The following is an 18560-nucleotide window of genomic DNA, read 5'->3' on the forward strand; positions in this document are numbered from 1 at the left end:
ATCAACATGAACAGTACTACACTAGTGCAGAACCAGGCTTTAGCGCCGGTTCGTAAGGGCCTTTAGTGCCGGTTCTGCAACCGGCACTAAAGAGTGGAGACTAAAGGCACCCCCCCCTTACTACCGGTTCAGCACGAACCGGCGCTAAAGTGCCACCACGTGGCACGAGCCAGGCCCGGGTGCTGGTAGACCATTAGTACCGGTTGGTAGCACCAACCGGTACTAAATGTTTGGGGGGTTTTGGTTTTAATTTTTATTTTTCCATTAATTTTGTGTTTTCCATTTAATTATTTTTTGTTTGCTCGTCGTATTTTACGATACTACATATTGTACACGTTATGCATATATATAAATAGATTTTCTCGTAGAACCATATATATATATATATAATCGAATGTCTCACAACCATCATTAATTATTCACACATACACATGTATATATATACAATTTCTCTTACATGTTGCCTTGGTGCCTTCGGAGCACCATGACAAGTGGTTCATGGGGGCGGTAGCGGGTAATAGTATTCTCCTTTGGGATCTATGATCTGGTTGAGCAAAAATCCCGCTATTTCCTCTTGAAGTGCTCGTATGCGCTCTGTTGATAGGAGCTGGTCCCGCACCTCTTTGAACTGTTAAGAAGGAGATCAATATGCATGTGTACTAGTTGTGTGACTAGATATCGAGAATCATGTAAGATTTGTGAATAGTGTTCTGGCAAACGTACCCAGTCCTGTCTATCAGATCTGCTTCTTTCGGACGCCATCATGCGAATGTTCACGCAAACATAGTTTGCATACACTTCAGTCCCCGGCGCCTGCTTCAGGGCCTTTACGATAATAGAATTTAATAAGATAATTATTAATCAAGCATGTTAATTAATTAATGGTATTGAATCAAGAATTAAAGAGATGGTAGCTAGCTAGCTAGTACTACTTAATTACTTACCTTGGGTCGATACCAACATAGCTTTTGTCGCCTTTTTCCTGGAGTCATCTTGATGTACTTTGCCCAAGCCCTGCCCGCCGGCAAAGAAAATTAATAAAGGGGTTATTAAAAATAGTTCATATCAGGAAATGACGAACTAAATAGGCCGAGATATAGTTAATAATGATTGAAATAACCTGTCGACTATCCCTTCATGATGTTGTAGTCACTATCTTTTTTAAGTAGTGAGTCCAGTACTTCAACTTTTCCTTCGTCAACTTTAATGTCTAATAAGATCCAGTGGAAGCTGCATGCGCATACGTTTGCATGTATAAATTAAGCGGGCATCTGCATAACACCAATCAACTATAACCCTAAACCCTATACACTTATTAACATCTAGCTAGTAAGGAAAAACAGAATTTGTAGTACAAGACAGTGTGACTCACTCGAAGTTGTAAGGAAGCAATATATCTTCATTGCTATTGAGGCGCTTCAAGAACTCTAGCATGCATTTCTCTACATCTTGTCTACACCATTCCAATTTCCATGTGTATTCATTAACGGTATTTGGGTCAATGAACCCAATGCCATAGCGTCCAGCTTTTTTCATTTCATACATCTTCATCCTGCATAATACCACAGAAAAGAATATATAGTGAGGATATATAATTACAGGTAATTAATGATCAATCAATGAGCACTGGAGCTAGTTTGAGACTTCAATTACAGAAAGAAATCACTTACAGACAATAGCAAGTGACGATAGATTTGTCGAGTGCATCTTGATTGAATAACTGAAATAGTTCTGAATACTCAACGGACACAGCTTTCTCATGGAAGTAATGCTCCTCCTTGACATTCACCATGAGGGACCCTCGATTGGAAATCTTGGTAATGTTCATGTACCACTGATGCAATTCATACATTCTCGTTGGGAGGTTCTTGACCTCGTCTGGCTCGACCAAAGGTTGGCCCCGGACATATTTCCGTTTTATTTCCTCCTCTATAAGCGGAAACATGGGCTCGATCTCGAGGAGTTGTCCAACAGTGATCTTGAGCATTTCAGCCTGCATTATATGCTCCTCGGTTATTATCACATCGCCCAGCTCGGGAACGTAAACGGTTTGCCCACAATAATATTGGGCGCGCGTACTCTCATGTGTTGTTGGCACAACAAGCGGGGGGTCGATTGCGCCGCCTGTTCTCCCAGCTGGGGAACGGTTTTCCCGCATTTTTTGACGGCTGCTTGTTGGCTCAAGCTCGAGCTCGCTTCTTTCTGTAGTCGTGCTCGATGTGCCTTCCTGATTTGGCGCTCATAGTCTGAGTCAACAGGCTTGGGAGCTGGTGGTCTAGCCATACGAATGAAGTGGTCAACCTTTTCCTCAGGCACTTTCTCCCTCAGCGGCGTTGCCGGTTTCGGTCGAAAATGAGCGTCCACTTCGGCCCGCACTATTGCATCGTTTTGCTCATCGGTCATGTCGTAAGGCCTCTGAGGAAGAGGAGCGAGGCTGCTTGGACCATATTTATATCGCTTGTCTCCGCCTGTACTTTCTGTACTACCTCGACTCGTACCGCTACGCACCATAGCTGCGGCGTGTCTCTTCTGCGATTGCTTAGGCGGCGGAGACGGCTGACGTGGCTTAGTTGGAGCAGGAGGAGTGGCCTGACGCTGTGCCGGACTTGAAGCAGGAGGTGTGGCCTGACACGGTGTCGGACTTGAAGCAGGAGGTGTGGCCTGACGCTGTGCCGGACTTGAAGCAGGAGGTGTGGCCTGACACGATGTCAGACTTGAAACAGGAGGAGTGGCCTGACGCTGTGCCGGACATGAAGCAGGAGTCTGCTCACGCGTTCGTGGACTTGGAGGAGCGGGAGTCTGCTGACACGGTGGCTGACTTCGAGGAGGAGTCGGCAGACGCGGTGTCGGTGGACTTCGAAAGATGATGCAATCCTTTCTTCATAGGATGATACGATGTATGGCCTCTCCCAGTGTGTGCTCGTCGTCACACTACTAGAAAAAGGCCTACTAGTGGCGCACCAGTTTTGCCTACTAATGGCGCACTACTGGTGCGCCACTAGCATCACGCCACTAGTAATTTTTACTAATGGCGCACCGCTGGTGCGCCATTAGTATCTGGTATACTAATGGCGCACCAGTGGTGCGCCATTAGTATATGCCATGGTGCTCCACCACATAGAAATGCGCCATTAGTAACAATTTTTTTTCAAATATTTTTTTCAAAAAAAAGTTTTTCAATTTTTTTTTATTTTTTCTCAGAAATATTTTTTTCAAAAAAAAATTCCAATTTTTTTTTCAATTTTTTCTTAATCTCGGGTCACTATGGCTTAATCTCAGGTCAATATGCTTAATTTCAAGCGAAATCACAATAAGTGGTCAAACTTCTCGGAAGGTCACCCATCCTCACACTACTCTAGCCCGAGCACGCTTAACTTCGCGGTTCTATCCAACCCCAGCACCACCTCACTTAACAGCCACTTGTTGATATATCTATCATATCAATCCTATTAAACCTTGTTGATGTCTAGGACTTTGTTCATATTCATGAGTATGATGAAATTTTGAAAAATATTTCAAACTTCCCTGTCATATTACGAATCATTTTTTGAAAAAAAAATCAAAACAAATATTTTTTTCTGTTACTAGTGGCGCACCTAGCAACCGGTGCGCCACTAGTAAGTTTGAAAATTTTTGAATTTTTTTGCCTCTAGATCTTGAAAGCCCCGTATCTTTTTTCTGTTAGGTTTTTGAGGATTTTGAAAAAAATTCGGATGTAACTTTTCGAGTAGATGATTTTTCATATAAAAAACTTTTTCATCCGAGTTCGTATGCAAAAGTTATGCCCATTTTAAGAAATTCCAGAGAGATTTTGCAAATAAAGTCGAAATTCATATTTGTTAATTTTCCCAACAACTAGACCACATATCACATGGGAAACTTATTTTATTTTATTTTTTTGACATTTCCATCATTTTCTTTTATTTTTTTAAACAGAAAAGGCGGTCCACAAGGGGGGTGCATTCGGTGGAATGGGCCAAGTTACTAATGGCGCACCATGGGGGTGGTGCGCCATTAGTAGTTCAACTAGTAATGGCGCACCACCCCAACCGTGCGCCATTAGTAGTTTTTCAAAAAAAAAAATTTAAACAAAATTTGTAACAAAATTACTAATGGCGCACCTGTGAGTGGTGCGCCATTAGTAGTTCAACTAGTAATGGCGCACCGTGGGAGTGATGCGCCATTAGTAGTTGAACTAGTAATGGCGCACGGTCCCACGGTGCGCCATTAGTAGTTTAAAAAATAAAAATAAAAAAAATTGAAAAAAAAATTTGAAACATAATTACTAATGGCGCACCGTGGGATGGTGCGCCATTACTTGTTGAACTACTAATGGCGCACCATTCCACGGTGCGCCATTAGTAGTTTTGAAAAAGTTAAAAAAATTACTAATGGCGCACCGTGGATGTGGTGCGCCATTAGTATTTTCACACTAATGACGCACCGACACATGGTGCGCCATTAGTATTTAGTAATGGCGCACCACTTGTACAGTGCGCCATTAGTGGCCATTCCATCTATAGCCCTTTTCCTAGTAGTGTCACCTCCAGGAATGTGAAGATCTAGCCCCGAATATGGGTCCACCACCTCATCAACCAAGACACGAGCATAGCCCTCTGGAATCGGGGCGCAATGGAAGGCACACATCAGGTCTGGTACACATCATTCATACATGATAGAGCCGATGGCTGAAGCATAGGGAACATCTTTCATTTTCTCTCTATCTTCTGCAGTGGTCGGGCATTGAGTCTTATTCAACTTCACACCTTGTAACACAGGCAAGAACCCTTTCTTTGCCTGATCCATTTTGAACTTCTTCAAAACTTTGTCAAGGTATGTGCTTTGTGAAAGTCCAATTAAGCGTCTTGATCTATCTCTATAGATCTTGATGCCCAATATGTAAGCAGCTTCACCGAGGTCTTTCATTGAAAAACTCTTATTCAAGTATCCTTTTATGCTATCCAGAAATTCTACATCATTTCCAATCAACAATATGTCATCCACATATAATATTAGAAATGCTACAGAGCTCCCACTCACTTTCTTGTAAATACAGGCTTCTCTAAAAGTCTGTATAAAACCATATGCTTTGATCACACTATCAAAACGTTTATTCCAACTCCGAGAGGCTTGCACCAGTCCATAAATGGATCGCTGGAGCTTGCATACTTTGTTAGCACCCTTTGGATCGATAAAACCTTCAGGTTGCATCATATACAACTCTTCTTCCAGAAATCCATTCAGGAATGCACTCTTTACATCCATTCGCCAAATTCCATAATCATAAAATGCGGCAATTGCTAACATGATTCGGACAGACTTAAGCATCGCTACGGGTGAGAAGGTCTCATCGTAGTCAACTCCTTGAACTTGTCGAAAACATTTCGCAACGAGTCGAGCTTTGTAGACAGTAACATTACCATCAGCGTCTGTCTTCTTCTTGAAGATCCATTTATTTTCGATGGCTTGCCGATCATCCGGCAAGTCAACAAAAGTCCATACTTTGTTCTCATACATGGATCCCATCTCAGATTTCATGGCCTCAAGCCATTTTGCAGAATCTGGGCTCATCATCGCTTCCTCATAGTTCGTAGGTTCGTCATGGTCTAGTAACATGACCTCCAAAACAGGATTACCGTACCACTCTGGTGCGGATCTTACTCTGGTTGACCTACGAGGTTCGGTAGTAACTTGATCTGAAGTTTCATGATCATCATCATTAACTTCCTCACTAATTGGTGTAGGTGTCACAGGAACCGGTTCCTGTGATGAACTACTTTCCAATAAGGGAGCAGGTACAGTTACCTCATCAAGTTCTACTTTCCTCCCACTCACTTCTTTCGAGAGAAACTCCTTCTCTAGAAAGGATCCAAATTTAGCAACAAAAGTCTTGCCTTCGGATCTGTGATAGAAGGTGTACCCAACAGTCCCCTTTGGGTATCCTATGAAGACACATTTCTCCGATTTGGGTTCGAGCTTATCAGGTTGAAGCTTTTTCACATAAGCATTGCAGCCCCAAACTATAAGAAACGACAACTTTGGTTTCTTGCCAAACCATAGTTCATAAGGCGTCGTCTCAACGGATTTAGATGGTGCCCTATTTAACATGAATGCAGCCGTCTCTAAAGCATAACCCCAAAATGATAGAGGTAAACCAGTACGAGACATCATAGATCGCACCATATCTAGTAAAGTACGATTACGACGTTCGGACACACCATTACGCTGTGGTGTTCCGGGTGGCGTGAGTTGCGAAACTATTCCGCATTGTTTCAAATGAAGACCAAACTCGTAACTCAAATATTCTCCTCCATGATCAGATCGTAGAAACTTTATTTTCTTGTTACGATGATTTTCTACTTCACTCTGAAATTCTTTGAACTTTTCAAATGTTTCAGACTTATGTTTCATTAAGTAGATATACCCATATCTGCATAAATCGTCTGTGAAGTTGTCCGCCAGGACCCTTTCCAAAGGCTACCTTTAAATCCTTGACCATATCATGTACATCAGCACCAGTACGGTGGCGAGGCTTCGTCCGGTGATCCGCCTCACCTTTGAAATGCTTGCCTTTCTTTCTTACGGGATGCCTGCTCGGAAGAAATCGACGATGTCCCAGGTACACATTCTTCCTATAATTGTCCAAATATATACTGTCGGTATCATCCAAACTGTGCGTGCATGCGCGGTATCCCTTGTTTGTCTGTCCTGAAAGGTTACTGAGAGCAGGCCAATCATTGATGGTCAAGAACAGCAAGGCCTTTAGGTCAAATTCTTCCCCCATGTGCTCATCCCACGCACGTACACCTGTTCCATTCCACAGCTGTAAGAGTTCTTCAACTAATGGCCTTAGGTACACATCAATGTCGTTGCCGGGTTGCTTAGGGCCTTGGATGAGCACTGGCATCATAATGAACTTCCGCTTCATGCACAACCAAGGTGGAAGGTTATACAAACATAGAGTCATAGGCCAGGTGCTATGGTTGCTGCTCTGCTCCCCAAAAGGATTAATGCCATCTGCGCTTAGACCAAACCATACGTTCCTTGCGTCATCTGCAAACTCCTTCCCGTACTTTCTCTCAATTTTTCTCCACTGCGACCCGTCAGCGGGTACTCTCAACTTTCCGTCTTTCTTACGGTCTTCTCTATGCCATCGCATCGCCTTGGCATGCTCTTTGTTTTGGAACAAACGTTTCAACCGTGGTATTATAGGAGCATACCACATCACCTTGGCAGGAATCTTCTTCCTGGGGCGCTCACCCTCGACATCACTAGGGTCATCGCGCCTGATCTTATAGCGCAATGCACCGCATACCGGGCAAGCGTTCAAACCCTCGTACTCACCGCGGTAGAGGATGCAGTCATTAGGGCATGCATGTATCTTCTGCACCTCTAACCCTAGAGGGCAGACAGCCTTCTTTGCTTCGTACGTACTCTCGGGCAATTCGTTGTCCTTAGGAAGCATATTCTTTATCATTACCAGCAACTTTCCAAATCCCTTGTCAGATACACCATTCTCTGCCTTCCATTGCAGCAATTCCAGTGTGGTGCCCAACTTTTTCTTGTCAGCTTCGCAATTCGGGTACAACAATTTCTTGTGATCCTCTAACATGTGCTGCAACTTCTTCTTCTCCAAATCACTTGCGCAGTTTCTCTTTGCATCAGCAATGGCCCGACCTAGATCATCAGCGGGCTCATTTGATGCCTCTTCTTCAGCTTCTTCCCGCATTGCCAGCTCAGCTTCTTCCCCCATTATTGTATCATCGTATTCAGGGAACCCATGGCCAGGATAGCTGTCGTCGTCCTCTTCTTCTTCATTGTCTTCCATCATAACCCCTCTTTCTCCGTGCTTGGTCCAAAAATTATAGTGGGGCATGAAACCGGACTTAAACAGGTGGACGTGAATGGTTCTTGACGTAGAGTAATTGTGATCATTCTTACAGACTAAACATGGACAAGGCATAAAACCATCCGCCCGCTTGTTTGCCTCGGCCGCAAGCAGAAAAGTTTGCATGCCATTAATGAACTCGGGAGAGCATCGGTCATCGTACATCCATTGTCGGCTCATCTTCATTACACAACACCGAATAGACCAAATTAATACAAGTTCATATATAAAGTTCATACATAAAGTTCATACAAGACTTAAATGCAACAAACAAATAACTCTGTAACTAAAGAATTTAAATGCAACAACAAATGCGATCAAGATCGCAACTAAGGTAACAATTGATCCAACAGCATAATGATACCAAGCCTCACCATCAATGGCATATTTTCTAATCTTCAAACGCATTTTCTCCATCTTGATCTTGTGATCATCGACGACATCGGCAACATGCAACTCCAATTCCATCTTCTCCCCCTCAATTCTTTTCTATTTTTCTTTCAAATACTCGTTTTCTCTTTCAACTAAATTTAACCTCTCGACAATAGGGTCGGTTGGAATTTCCGGTTCACAAACCTCCTAGACAAAAATATCTATGTCAACTTGATGGGCATAATTTTTCATAAACACGAAATGCAACAACTAGTTTTAAAAGAGAATATACCACATCCGAATCATAACAAGGATGAGGGCCGACGGGGACGGATATCAAAACCATGGCACTCTGTATAACAAACAACATACGGGTAAGATAATTATACGAGTAACTATATATCCAAATCACACAAACATCAATTTGGTAATGTAAAACATTCATGAACAAGAGGCTCACCACAAGGTGGTGCCGGCGACAGAACGGTGCGGGCGATCGACTGTGGTTACGACGGAGATTTAGAAGGCACTAAGTAAACCACACCTACATATGCAAACTAAGTGTTAGTTTTGACCACAAATTGCATATAAATCAAATACTAGCATATATATTTTCTACCAAATTACTAAACTCATAAATTAATCACTATACAAAGCATTGCAAGAGCTAATCTAGCAATGAGAGATGAAAGGACAAAATTGCTAACCTTTGTGATCATTTGAATGGATGGGGGCCTTCAAATCTTGACAAATTTTGGGCAAAATGTGTGATGAGCTCGAGAGGAAGAGGGGAAGAACAGAGAGGAGAGGGGAAGGGGAAGAACAGAGCGAGCTTGGGTGGACGAAGGGCTTATGTAGGACGACCTTTAGCACCGGTTCGTGCCATGAACCGGTACTAAAGGTGCTGGAGGGGCCCCGGACTGACAACATCCTGCCACCACTCACTTTAGTACTGGTCCGTGGCATGAACCGGTACTAATGAAAGCGGCTGGCTAGCCGTTGGAACCGGCACTAATGCACACATTAGTGCCGGCTCAAAAGCAAACCGGCACTAATGTGCTTGACATTTGACCCTTTTTCTACTAGTGCTAGTTCTGAGATTGTGGAATTTTCTGCTTGTAAAAGAGTGTGTGTTGAGAGAGTTGAGACTGTAGTTGGGGTAGATGGCATAGTCACTCATGTAACTAAGGAAGTAGATGGGGGAGAGGAAGTGAATCAAGAAAAAAAAGAGAATCTGTAGGGGTGGGGAGAGTTGTAGGTGAGATCACTAAGGAAGCTACCGACCATGGGGCTGTAGCTCAACTGACGGGCGCGGATGTGAGCGCCCGTCAGGAGCCATGTAAATACTTAGTTGGAACTGTCGGGGTTTGGGTCAACCTCGCATAGTTCTGGAGTTAGTGTGTCTCTCTAAGACACACCAATCCAATGTTATCTTTCTCTTTGAAACAAGGAAAAATAAAGAATATGTCGAGCGTTTGCGTTATCGACTGGGTATGAGTAATGTTTTTACCTATTCTTCTCCAGGGAAAGGTGGTGGTCTTGCGGTGTTCTGGGATGATTCATATACTTTAGAGTTGAACAAATATGGGGAGCATTTCATTGATATGTTTGTCTGTACTGCTAATGGAGCAAAGTGGAGAAGCACTTTTATCTATGGAGAGCCTAAGGCTAGTCAAAGGTACGTCATGTGGGAACTTATGCGGAGAATTAAGCCTATGGGTTCTGATCCATGGTTCATGATTGAAGACTTCAATGAAGCCATGTGGCAAAATGAACATTTTTCCCGAAATAAAAGGTATAACTCTTTGATGGCTGATTTTAGGAGTGTGCTCTCTGATTGTAATGTTTTTGACTTGGGTTTTCATGGTACTCCGTGGACTTATGACAACAAGCAACATGGCTCCAAAAATGTTAGAGTAAGATTGGACAGAGCCGTTGCATGTCCTCAATGGTCGCGCTATTTACGGAGTGCAGGGCGTCTCATATTATTAGCTCAAGATATGACCATTGCCCTCTGCTCATTCAATTGTTGGGGTTGCCTCGGCAAGGAAAAATTGTTAAACAACTTAAATACGAGGCATACTGGGAGAGGGAAGGAGTCGTGTTAGAAGAGCATATTAAATCTTGCTGGAACGAAGGTATGTATACTGATGATTTGAAGGATGTGGCTTCTAATCTCAAGAGAATGCTAGGAAAATCGCATGATTGGAGTTGAAAATATATTGGTTATCTTCCTAGAAAGCTTGATTTGGCTAGGAGTAGACTCAAGATGCTTTATAATAGAAATGATCATGCTGCTGTGATGGAGAAAAAAGCTCTTCTCAAGGAAATGGATGAGTTGCTCTATAAAGAGAAAAATGTTATGGAAACAGAGATCGCGGATTGATAAAATTAGATGGGGAGATCAGAATACAAAATTCTCAAGGAAAGGAATGATGGCACGGTTACTGAGGATGTGGCGGAAATTCATAGCATCACTAATTCGTTTTTTAAAAAGTTGTATACTGGTGATGGTATGGTTGATCCCTCTCTGATCATTCCATTGGTAAAACCTCTTGTCGGCGAGGAAATGAATAGTGAATTATGCAAACCGTTTATGGACCAGGAAATTAGTGATGCTCTCTTTCAAATTGTCCCGCTTAAAGCTCCAGGTCCTGATGGATTTCCGGCAATATTTTTTCAGCGTAATTGGGGAGTGTTGAAGGAGGACATTATTCGTGCAGTTAAAAAGTTCTTTGATACAGGTATGATGCCGGAAGGTGTTAATGACACGGTAATTGTTCTTATACCAAAGGTAAAGAATCCCCAATCAATCAAAGAATTTCGGCCTATCAGCCTCTGTAATGTCATTTATAAAATTATCTCAAAGTGCCTTGTGAACAGATTGAGGCCGCTCCTCGATGGTATGATCTCTCCAACCCAAAGTGCTTTTATTCCTGGGAGACTGATATCTGATAATGCGCTTATTGCGTCTGAGTGTATGCACTCTTTGAGCACTCTTAAGGATGGGCGGGGTGAGTTTTGTGCGTATAAACTTGATCTAGCAAAAGCTTTTGATAGACTGGATTGGAATTTTCGGAAGTGTATGTTGAGTGCGCTGGGGTTTGCGAGTGGATTATGGCCTGTGTTACCTCTGTGAAATTTTCTGTTCGCTTCAACGGCCAACTCTTGGAGACATTTACGCCTTCATATGGTATCAGGAAAGGAGACCCTCTATCTCCTTATTTATTCTTGTTCGTGGTCGAGGCTCTCTCTGTGTTGTTACAGGATGCGTGTAATAGAGGAGCTATGCTGTAATAGATGACTGTCTTTTATTTTTCAAGGGAGCCATTGATCAAGCGTTGACAATTAAAAATATTATTCCAACCTATGAGAAAGGGACTGGCCAATTATTGAGCCCAGATAAATGCTCTATCATGTTTGGTAAGAAGTGTAGTATGGAAGCTAAAGTGGTTGTTATGGTAATTTTTTGCATTACCACGGAAGGATTTGAGGACAAATATCTTGGTTTACCGGTGCCTCGAGGTCAAATGAAGGCGGGAAAATTTCAATCCACTAAGGACAAAGCCCTCAAAATTCTGTCGGACTGGATAGAGAAATATGCTTCTTGTGGGGCGAAAGAAACATTAATTAAATCTGTTCTACAAGCTCTTCCGGTGTATGCTATGGGTATATTTAAATTTCCGGCGTCTCTGTGCGAGGAATTATCTCAAATTATAAGGAATTTCTGGTGGGGGATGAGGAAAACAGAAGGAAGACTCACTCGTTGGCTTGGGATTAGATGACAAAGCCTAAAGCGGAGGATGGTATGGGTTTCCGGGATCTCAGATTATTTAACCAGACTCTTTTAGCGAAGCAGGCATGGAGATTGGTGGTGAATCCGGAATCTCTATTTGCCAGAGTGATCAAGGCAAAATATTTTCCACAGGGGCATATTTTATACACAGCTTTCCCACAGTCGGCTTCTCTCACATGGCAAGGTATTCTGCATGGGTTGGAGCTGCTTAAATCTAGAGTTATTTGGAGAGTGTGTGATGGGGATAATATACATATTTGGAGAGATAATTGGCTTCCTAGAGCTTCCAGTCTTAAAATTTCTGCAAGGAAGAATGGAACTAGAGTCAAATGGGTTGAGGAATTGTTCATGAGTGGAGAAAGGAGATGGGATGAGGAGCTGGTTAGGCATATATTTTACCCTTATGATGCGGAGGAGATTTTGAGGTTGCGGATCCAATCGAATGGGGAGGCGGATTTTGTTGCTTGGCATTATGAAAAGTCAGGGATATTCTCAGTGAAGAGTGCGTATAAGTTAGCGCTCACCCTTAAGGATAAAAAAGAGGATGAGTTGCAATCCAGTGAGGCGGTGGGGACGGAGAGGAAAATTTGGGATATTATTTGGAAGACCAACATTCCTCAGAAGATTCGTATTTTTGCATGAAGAGTTGCTTCCAATAGCTTGGCCGCACAGGTTAATAGAGTGGCACATCATCAAGCATCTGTTAGTACGTGTTCTATTTGTGGCATGGAGGATGAAAATACCTTTCATGCGCTTGTCTTGTGCCCAAAGGCGCGTGCGCTTCGCATGGCCATGAGGAACATTTGGGCTCTACCTGCTGAGGAGGTTTTCAGATATACGGGGTATGATTGGTTTATTGTTCTCCTGAGTCATTTAAACCCCGTAATGCGAGACCAAATTATTTTCTTATTCTGGAGGGCCTGGCACTTGAGAAATGATTTGATTTTTGGTAAAGGAAAGGAATCAGTTTCAGCTTCTGCTTGCTTTGTGGAGGATTATTGGGCGTCCTTTGTTGCATATCATTCTCCGATGCCGGTGGATTTTAAAAATAAAGGAAAAGGTCCGTTGGTTCGGATTAGCGGAGTTCCTAATTCTCTGGAGGTTAGTAGGGGCTGGTCTCCGCCTCCTGCAGGTTGGTTCAAGATTAATGTCGATGCTAGCTTCATGGAGAGCATTAGAGAAGCCAGTGTGGGGGTGGTGGTTAGGGACGAGGAGAGGGAAGTTATTGTTCTCGTCGTGGGATTTCATTGATGCCTGTCAAAGCGTGGAGGAAGCGAAGCTTAGGGCTTGCATTGCCAGTCTCTACATAGGTATTTCTCTTCATAATCCTATAATTTTAGAGACTGATTGCGCTTTCGTGGTTGGTCTCTTGCATCAGGGGTCTATGACAGGTCTGCTATGCGTGACCTGAAGATGAAAGCGTTGAGCATCTCGAAGTTGATCAGCAATTTTCAATTGTCAAAGATTAGTCGTTCGGCCAATATGGTGGCACATTTAATCGCTAAGTATAGCTTTGACAATAGATCAGATGGTATACTTGTAAATGATGTACCGCCTTGTGTGGTGAATATTGTATCGAATGAGTGTACTGGTGTGGTTGGTTAATTAATATAAGGTGGTGTTCAAAAAAAATATGCCTTCTCCGTTTGGAAAAAAGAAAGAAAGAGATGCATAAGAATAATCACGTTCTGTCTTCCATTCCACAGTTCAAAAAATCTTCTGATTCAGTGATTTATCGTCCGATTTATCACTACTCATGGGGTGACCGATAAGATTATGCCTTATCTTCACTCTTTATCATTTGGGCCGATTTATCACTCTGATAAGCAATTTATCAGGAATATTCCGATAAATCGGGTCTGTTCCTAACATTATGTTTGCAAAAACTGTGTTTATTTGTGTTTTGTGTACCCTGTTATGCAATATGTACTATTGTCCTATTTTGTTTGTCATTATACGAGGATTCAAAGGCTAGGAATCATGGTAACACTTGTATCCAATATTGTTTTGGTGTTGAATATAACATATTTTAGTGTTGGGAAGAATCTCTTTTTTCCGAATTAAATGGAGAAATTCAGGACCAATACGTTGTTGTATCGACGCAGATATTTCTCTTTCTAACCAACCTGGGATTTGCAAAAAATGGTCGATTAATAGTCGACCGATAAAATCGATTAACCGGCCGATTTCTGATTAATATCTAAGCCCCAGTTAACTGAGACGCTAATGATAAGTGATATCCTCAACATTGTTCCATTCTAAACAAAGAAAAATGGATACATACAAAATTTGATGGTAAAGATCTATTCGAAGTCCCGGCTTAAATAAAAACACCACTTACTTTCAAAAAAAGGATTCGGCATCCCAATACACACAGACCAAAAAACATGTACCCATCTGCATGAAGTTAGAAAAATAAACAAATGCATGTGATCATTGTTTGTTATCATAGTTTCAAATAACTTATCATTTGTTCTGTATTATGATATCTCAAATTTAACATCCTACGTTATGCATGTTATATAATTATGTTAATAATGATGAATCCAAATAATAGCTAGACCAAGAAGGCGGATGGGGTGATAACTAGTGCGATGAATTATTACTGCATTTATTTTTTCCTAGCTCCCGTTCACCACACAAGTGTATATATAGCTCACATCCACCCTGATTTGTAATGATGACCTAGCTAGTAATAGAGTGAAGAAAGATACATATAGGTTATTCATCTCCAGTGAGCTAGCCACTATGGATATATTACTCCTCAAGAAAATTGTCCTCAATTTGACTCTACTAAAGTCATGTTTCAACGAAATATAGAACGTACATTATAGCGCGCGCACACACACACACACACATTACTACAAATATGTTAGATTCGGGAGGTATTAGGAAAAGATTTGCTTGTAGCTGTTCATTATCTTGAACTGCATAGTCGGTTGCACCATTACTATATGGTCCCACGATGCACGAGACGAGTAGAGTTAGCAAGAGACTCCAGAATAAGAGGAACAAGACTCTTCTTGGGTCAGGGGGAAGTTTTTCTTACCAGTGTATGGGTGAGCACAAAGTATTAGCTATTAATTGGTTTAAAAACAAACTACCTGGCTTATCTCTACTAGTTTTTGTAAGAACTGGTTATGCCAAATATGGGCTAGCCAAATCATTAGTTGTAAACAAACTTTGCCCTACAATTGAACTCTTTGCAAACCTCGAGAAACATGAGTGCGGTGAGGATGCAATTTCGAATATTGTCAAGAAAAGTTGCACATATACACTTAGCCCTAATAAACATGTATATGCAATTTCAAAATAAAACGCATGAATATGTGTACCTCAAAAAACACACTAGTTATTTGGTCGTTTAAGACATACCAACATCGGAATGTCTTTTAAAGTCCTCCAGCTGTTCGAGCTAGCTGACCATATGGTCTACAACAGCGCAGTGCCCGTCACATGCACGTGGTCAACACATACCCATCTCGTTCGTGCTCCCCGCTTCCAAGTGCGCGCGTCTTGTCTGTACCTCTTCCCTCCCGGAGCTCCGACGTCTCCAACTTTCGAAAGCCATTTTTTCCGGTGCCGGTGACCACAGCACGGGAGCCAGCTCCATGATTATGTTTTGTTATCATCATCATTCACTTGAGACTTTGGAAGACCTTGTGGGCATCTCGTCTCATACTTGCCCATCATGTATTCATGCCTAGCAAAACAAACGACAACAGACAATGATAATACTTGTAGTAAACGCACATGCAAAGTGTGATGATGAGACGTTGAGATGTCAGCGTACCTGCAATGGTGGGCATGTGTCGTGTTGTATTATAACGCGCGTATATGGCCAAACTCTCTTTGTAACTTTTGAAGCCATTTCTGTGTGACCATGACACGTGCGGAGCCAGCTCATCACCAGCAATTATATTACCATCATGCGTTTGGGGTATATTAAGCTTGTGGACATCTGGCATTGTACTTGTCGGCTGTACATCCATACCTAGCATACGACAACATATCATCATCAACATCATTATCATGGAAGAATATGACAGGCCTTCATATATACATGCATGCCGAATTAAGGCGATACCACCATCATCATGGAAGAATATGAGCACGTCTAGCTGTGATATGAAGGCAATAACAACTAATGTCATGAGTATATGACTGTATGTGGTCGTATACATTTTGGCTTCAAGTCACCAGCATGCGGATCTGGCACTGCACAAAACGTTGTTATCGGCAACAACGACAAAAATCATGCGTGCATGTGTGGGAGATTATGATTCAGCTGCCGGTGACACAAGCATGTTACACCTATTATATGAAATATTTTTAGGCAAGGCGTCTTTTAGTGACACCACATCCACATGGATGCCGGAGACACTCATATTTAAGCAGCAGGAGCGCCCCTGTGTCTTGTGTCTGGTACCTATCCATCCATCGACATTACTTGCCACAGCAAGTACATCCCGTCTCTTCTCAAGCAAAACAAGATACAGAAGCCATGAAAGATCCTAACACCAGCACCAAGTCCTTCAAGCAGGCCTTCCTCAAGAACCTCCTCCTCGGCCTGCAGCTCCAGGCACACACGAGCACATCCTTCGGTAACGGCGCCATGAGCCTCCACGAGAGGAAGCGCGCCGTCAAGCCCTCCGTGGACGTCGCCATGGCGGCTGCGCACGGCGGTGGAGCGAGGTGGCCCAAGGCCATCTTGGCACCGGCGTCCAGCGCGTGCAAGGTACAGAGGTGCAGGAGGATCGTGAGGAGGTGGTGCCGCCGGAAGAGGTGCTCGGGGAGATCAGGCCGCGCCGGTGGTGGCGACGTTGCGGGGAGGCTGCTGAAGAGCAGGACCATGGCGCTGAGGGACGTGATACCGGGAGGCCGGAACTCCACCATCGATGAGGCCACTCTGTTACGCGAGGCCATGGACTACGCCGTGCACCTGCGCGCTCAGGTCGACGTGCTCCGCCAGTTCTCGGAAGCCGTGCAAACATCTAGCTCCAATGATTCTGACCGTGCACTTAGAAAGCAGGCATGATTAAGCACCAGGTGGTGGCTTTGGCAGTGCTTTTGCGGACAGAAAGACCTGGTCTCCATGATGATCAGGGAGACAGGGATATAGCTAGGCACTACATATTGCCAGGATTTTATCTTGTTCTTGCGAGAGGTCCTATCAGTGTATAGTGCTTTGGAGCTACTATAGCTAGTTGAGTGCGAAGACTGCACTCTTTGTTGATCAGCAGAGAGAAAAGGGGGCCCGGAATTATTTGTTGATCAGCAAAACTTTGTCGTGTCCAATAAGTAGTACTCCCTCCGTTCCAAAATATATGACCCAACTTTGTACTAAAGTTAGTACAAAGTTGGGTCATCTATTTTGGTTAGTACAAAGTTGGGTCATCTATTTTGGAACGGAGGGAGTATTTGAGTGTGTGAAAAGTTGCTTATTTGGATCGTGCGTGCATGTGCAGTTCGAATTCAAGTTCTGTTGTTGCATTAGTCAGAAAATCTGCAGAACCTGAAACTACTTGCAGAGCTCACTTATTCAAAGGAAAAGTTCACAGGTGTTTGGTAAATAAGCTGCCAAATGAAAATGTAAGACAACAGGGTCAGTGTCTTTTCACAATGGAAACGAATGGTGAAATTTCTGAAATCCAAAAGTACATAAGCAGCTGGGAAATTAAGTCTAATAAAATTCACAGGGAAGAATGTAGCTAGTGACATAGCAGATTGTGCCAAAGCCTACTGTAAGAATATTGTACACATATATTCACATGCATACAGTATTAGTGCGCACACACAGGGACAGGGTCCTTCGTTGTCTGTCTCTGTTACTCCCTCTGTACACTAATGTAAAAACGTCTTATTAGTGTACTGAGGTAGTACTTTTTGCATCGACATCCGCACCATGTAACTTAACTACTACTATAACACAATGTCATCAGAACTAAGAAAAGCAACATTTCGTATTTGGAGTTTGGACCAACAAAAAGAATATACATTTTCTTCAACTCATAGTGCTACAGAATATGTTCAGTTGTTCATGCATAAGTTCAATCATCAACATGGCAAAGCAATGTATAACTATTTTTAGTAGTACCTGAAAAAAGATCATTGGAAAAAATGGCAACGTGCCTGAATCCAAATTTAATTAATTCAGTAACTATCAACAGCTGTGAGCCAGAATCCTTCAAGAAATTAGCTTTTCAACCATAATAAACATGCAAAAAAAAAGTAACTGCCTATCATATTAATGAGGGCCACATGTTCCATGTACAGAAATGTTGGGCAGAGAGCTCACCTTGGGTTGACCGGCATTCTAGTAGACCAAGACGTACTAGAAACTTGAGCCATTAAAACTTTGGAGGCACATACACATGGGTGATAGGTGAAAAGAGGAGCAAAAGGTTTAAAAATCTCATCATGTGCCCGCCTATGTAGGCCAATGGCCCAAGGCACACATTCATAACCCATCTTTGATGCAGTGAGACAAAATTACCATAGATT

General features: G+C 42.7%; 1 protein-coding gene across 1 annotated transcript; it reads left to right on the forward strand.

Annotated features, from left to right (window-relative positions):
* Nucleotides 1–16495: 16495 nt before the first annotated feature.
* LOC123170213 (transcription factor IBH1-like 1) lies at nucleotides 16496–17326 on the forward strand. Its single transcript, XM_044588053.1, has one exon. It carries the CDS (start codon nucleotides 16561–16563, stop codon nucleotides 17092–17094), a length of 534 nt encoding a protein of 177 aa, XP_044443988.1. The 5' UTR covers nucleotides 16496–16560; the 3' UTR covers nucleotides 17095–17326.
* The last annotated feature ends 1234 nt before the right edge of the window (nucleotides 17327–18560 follow it).

The sequence above is a fragment of the Triticum aestivum genome, chromosome 7D (genome assembly GCF_018294505.1).
Source record: "Triticum aestivum cultivar Chinese Spring chromosome 7D, IWGSC CS RefSeq v2.1, whole genome shotgun sequence".
In the NCBI taxonomy this organism is placed as follows: Eukaryota; Viridiplantae; Streptophyta; class Magnoliopsida; order Poales; family Poaceae; genus Triticum; species Triticum aestivum.

Excerpts from the sequence above, each read along its gene's own strand:
- LOC123170213 (XM_044588053.1), top strand. The coding sequence starts at position 16,561 with ATGAAAGATCCTAACACCAGCACCAAGTCCTTCAAGCAGGCCTTCCTC.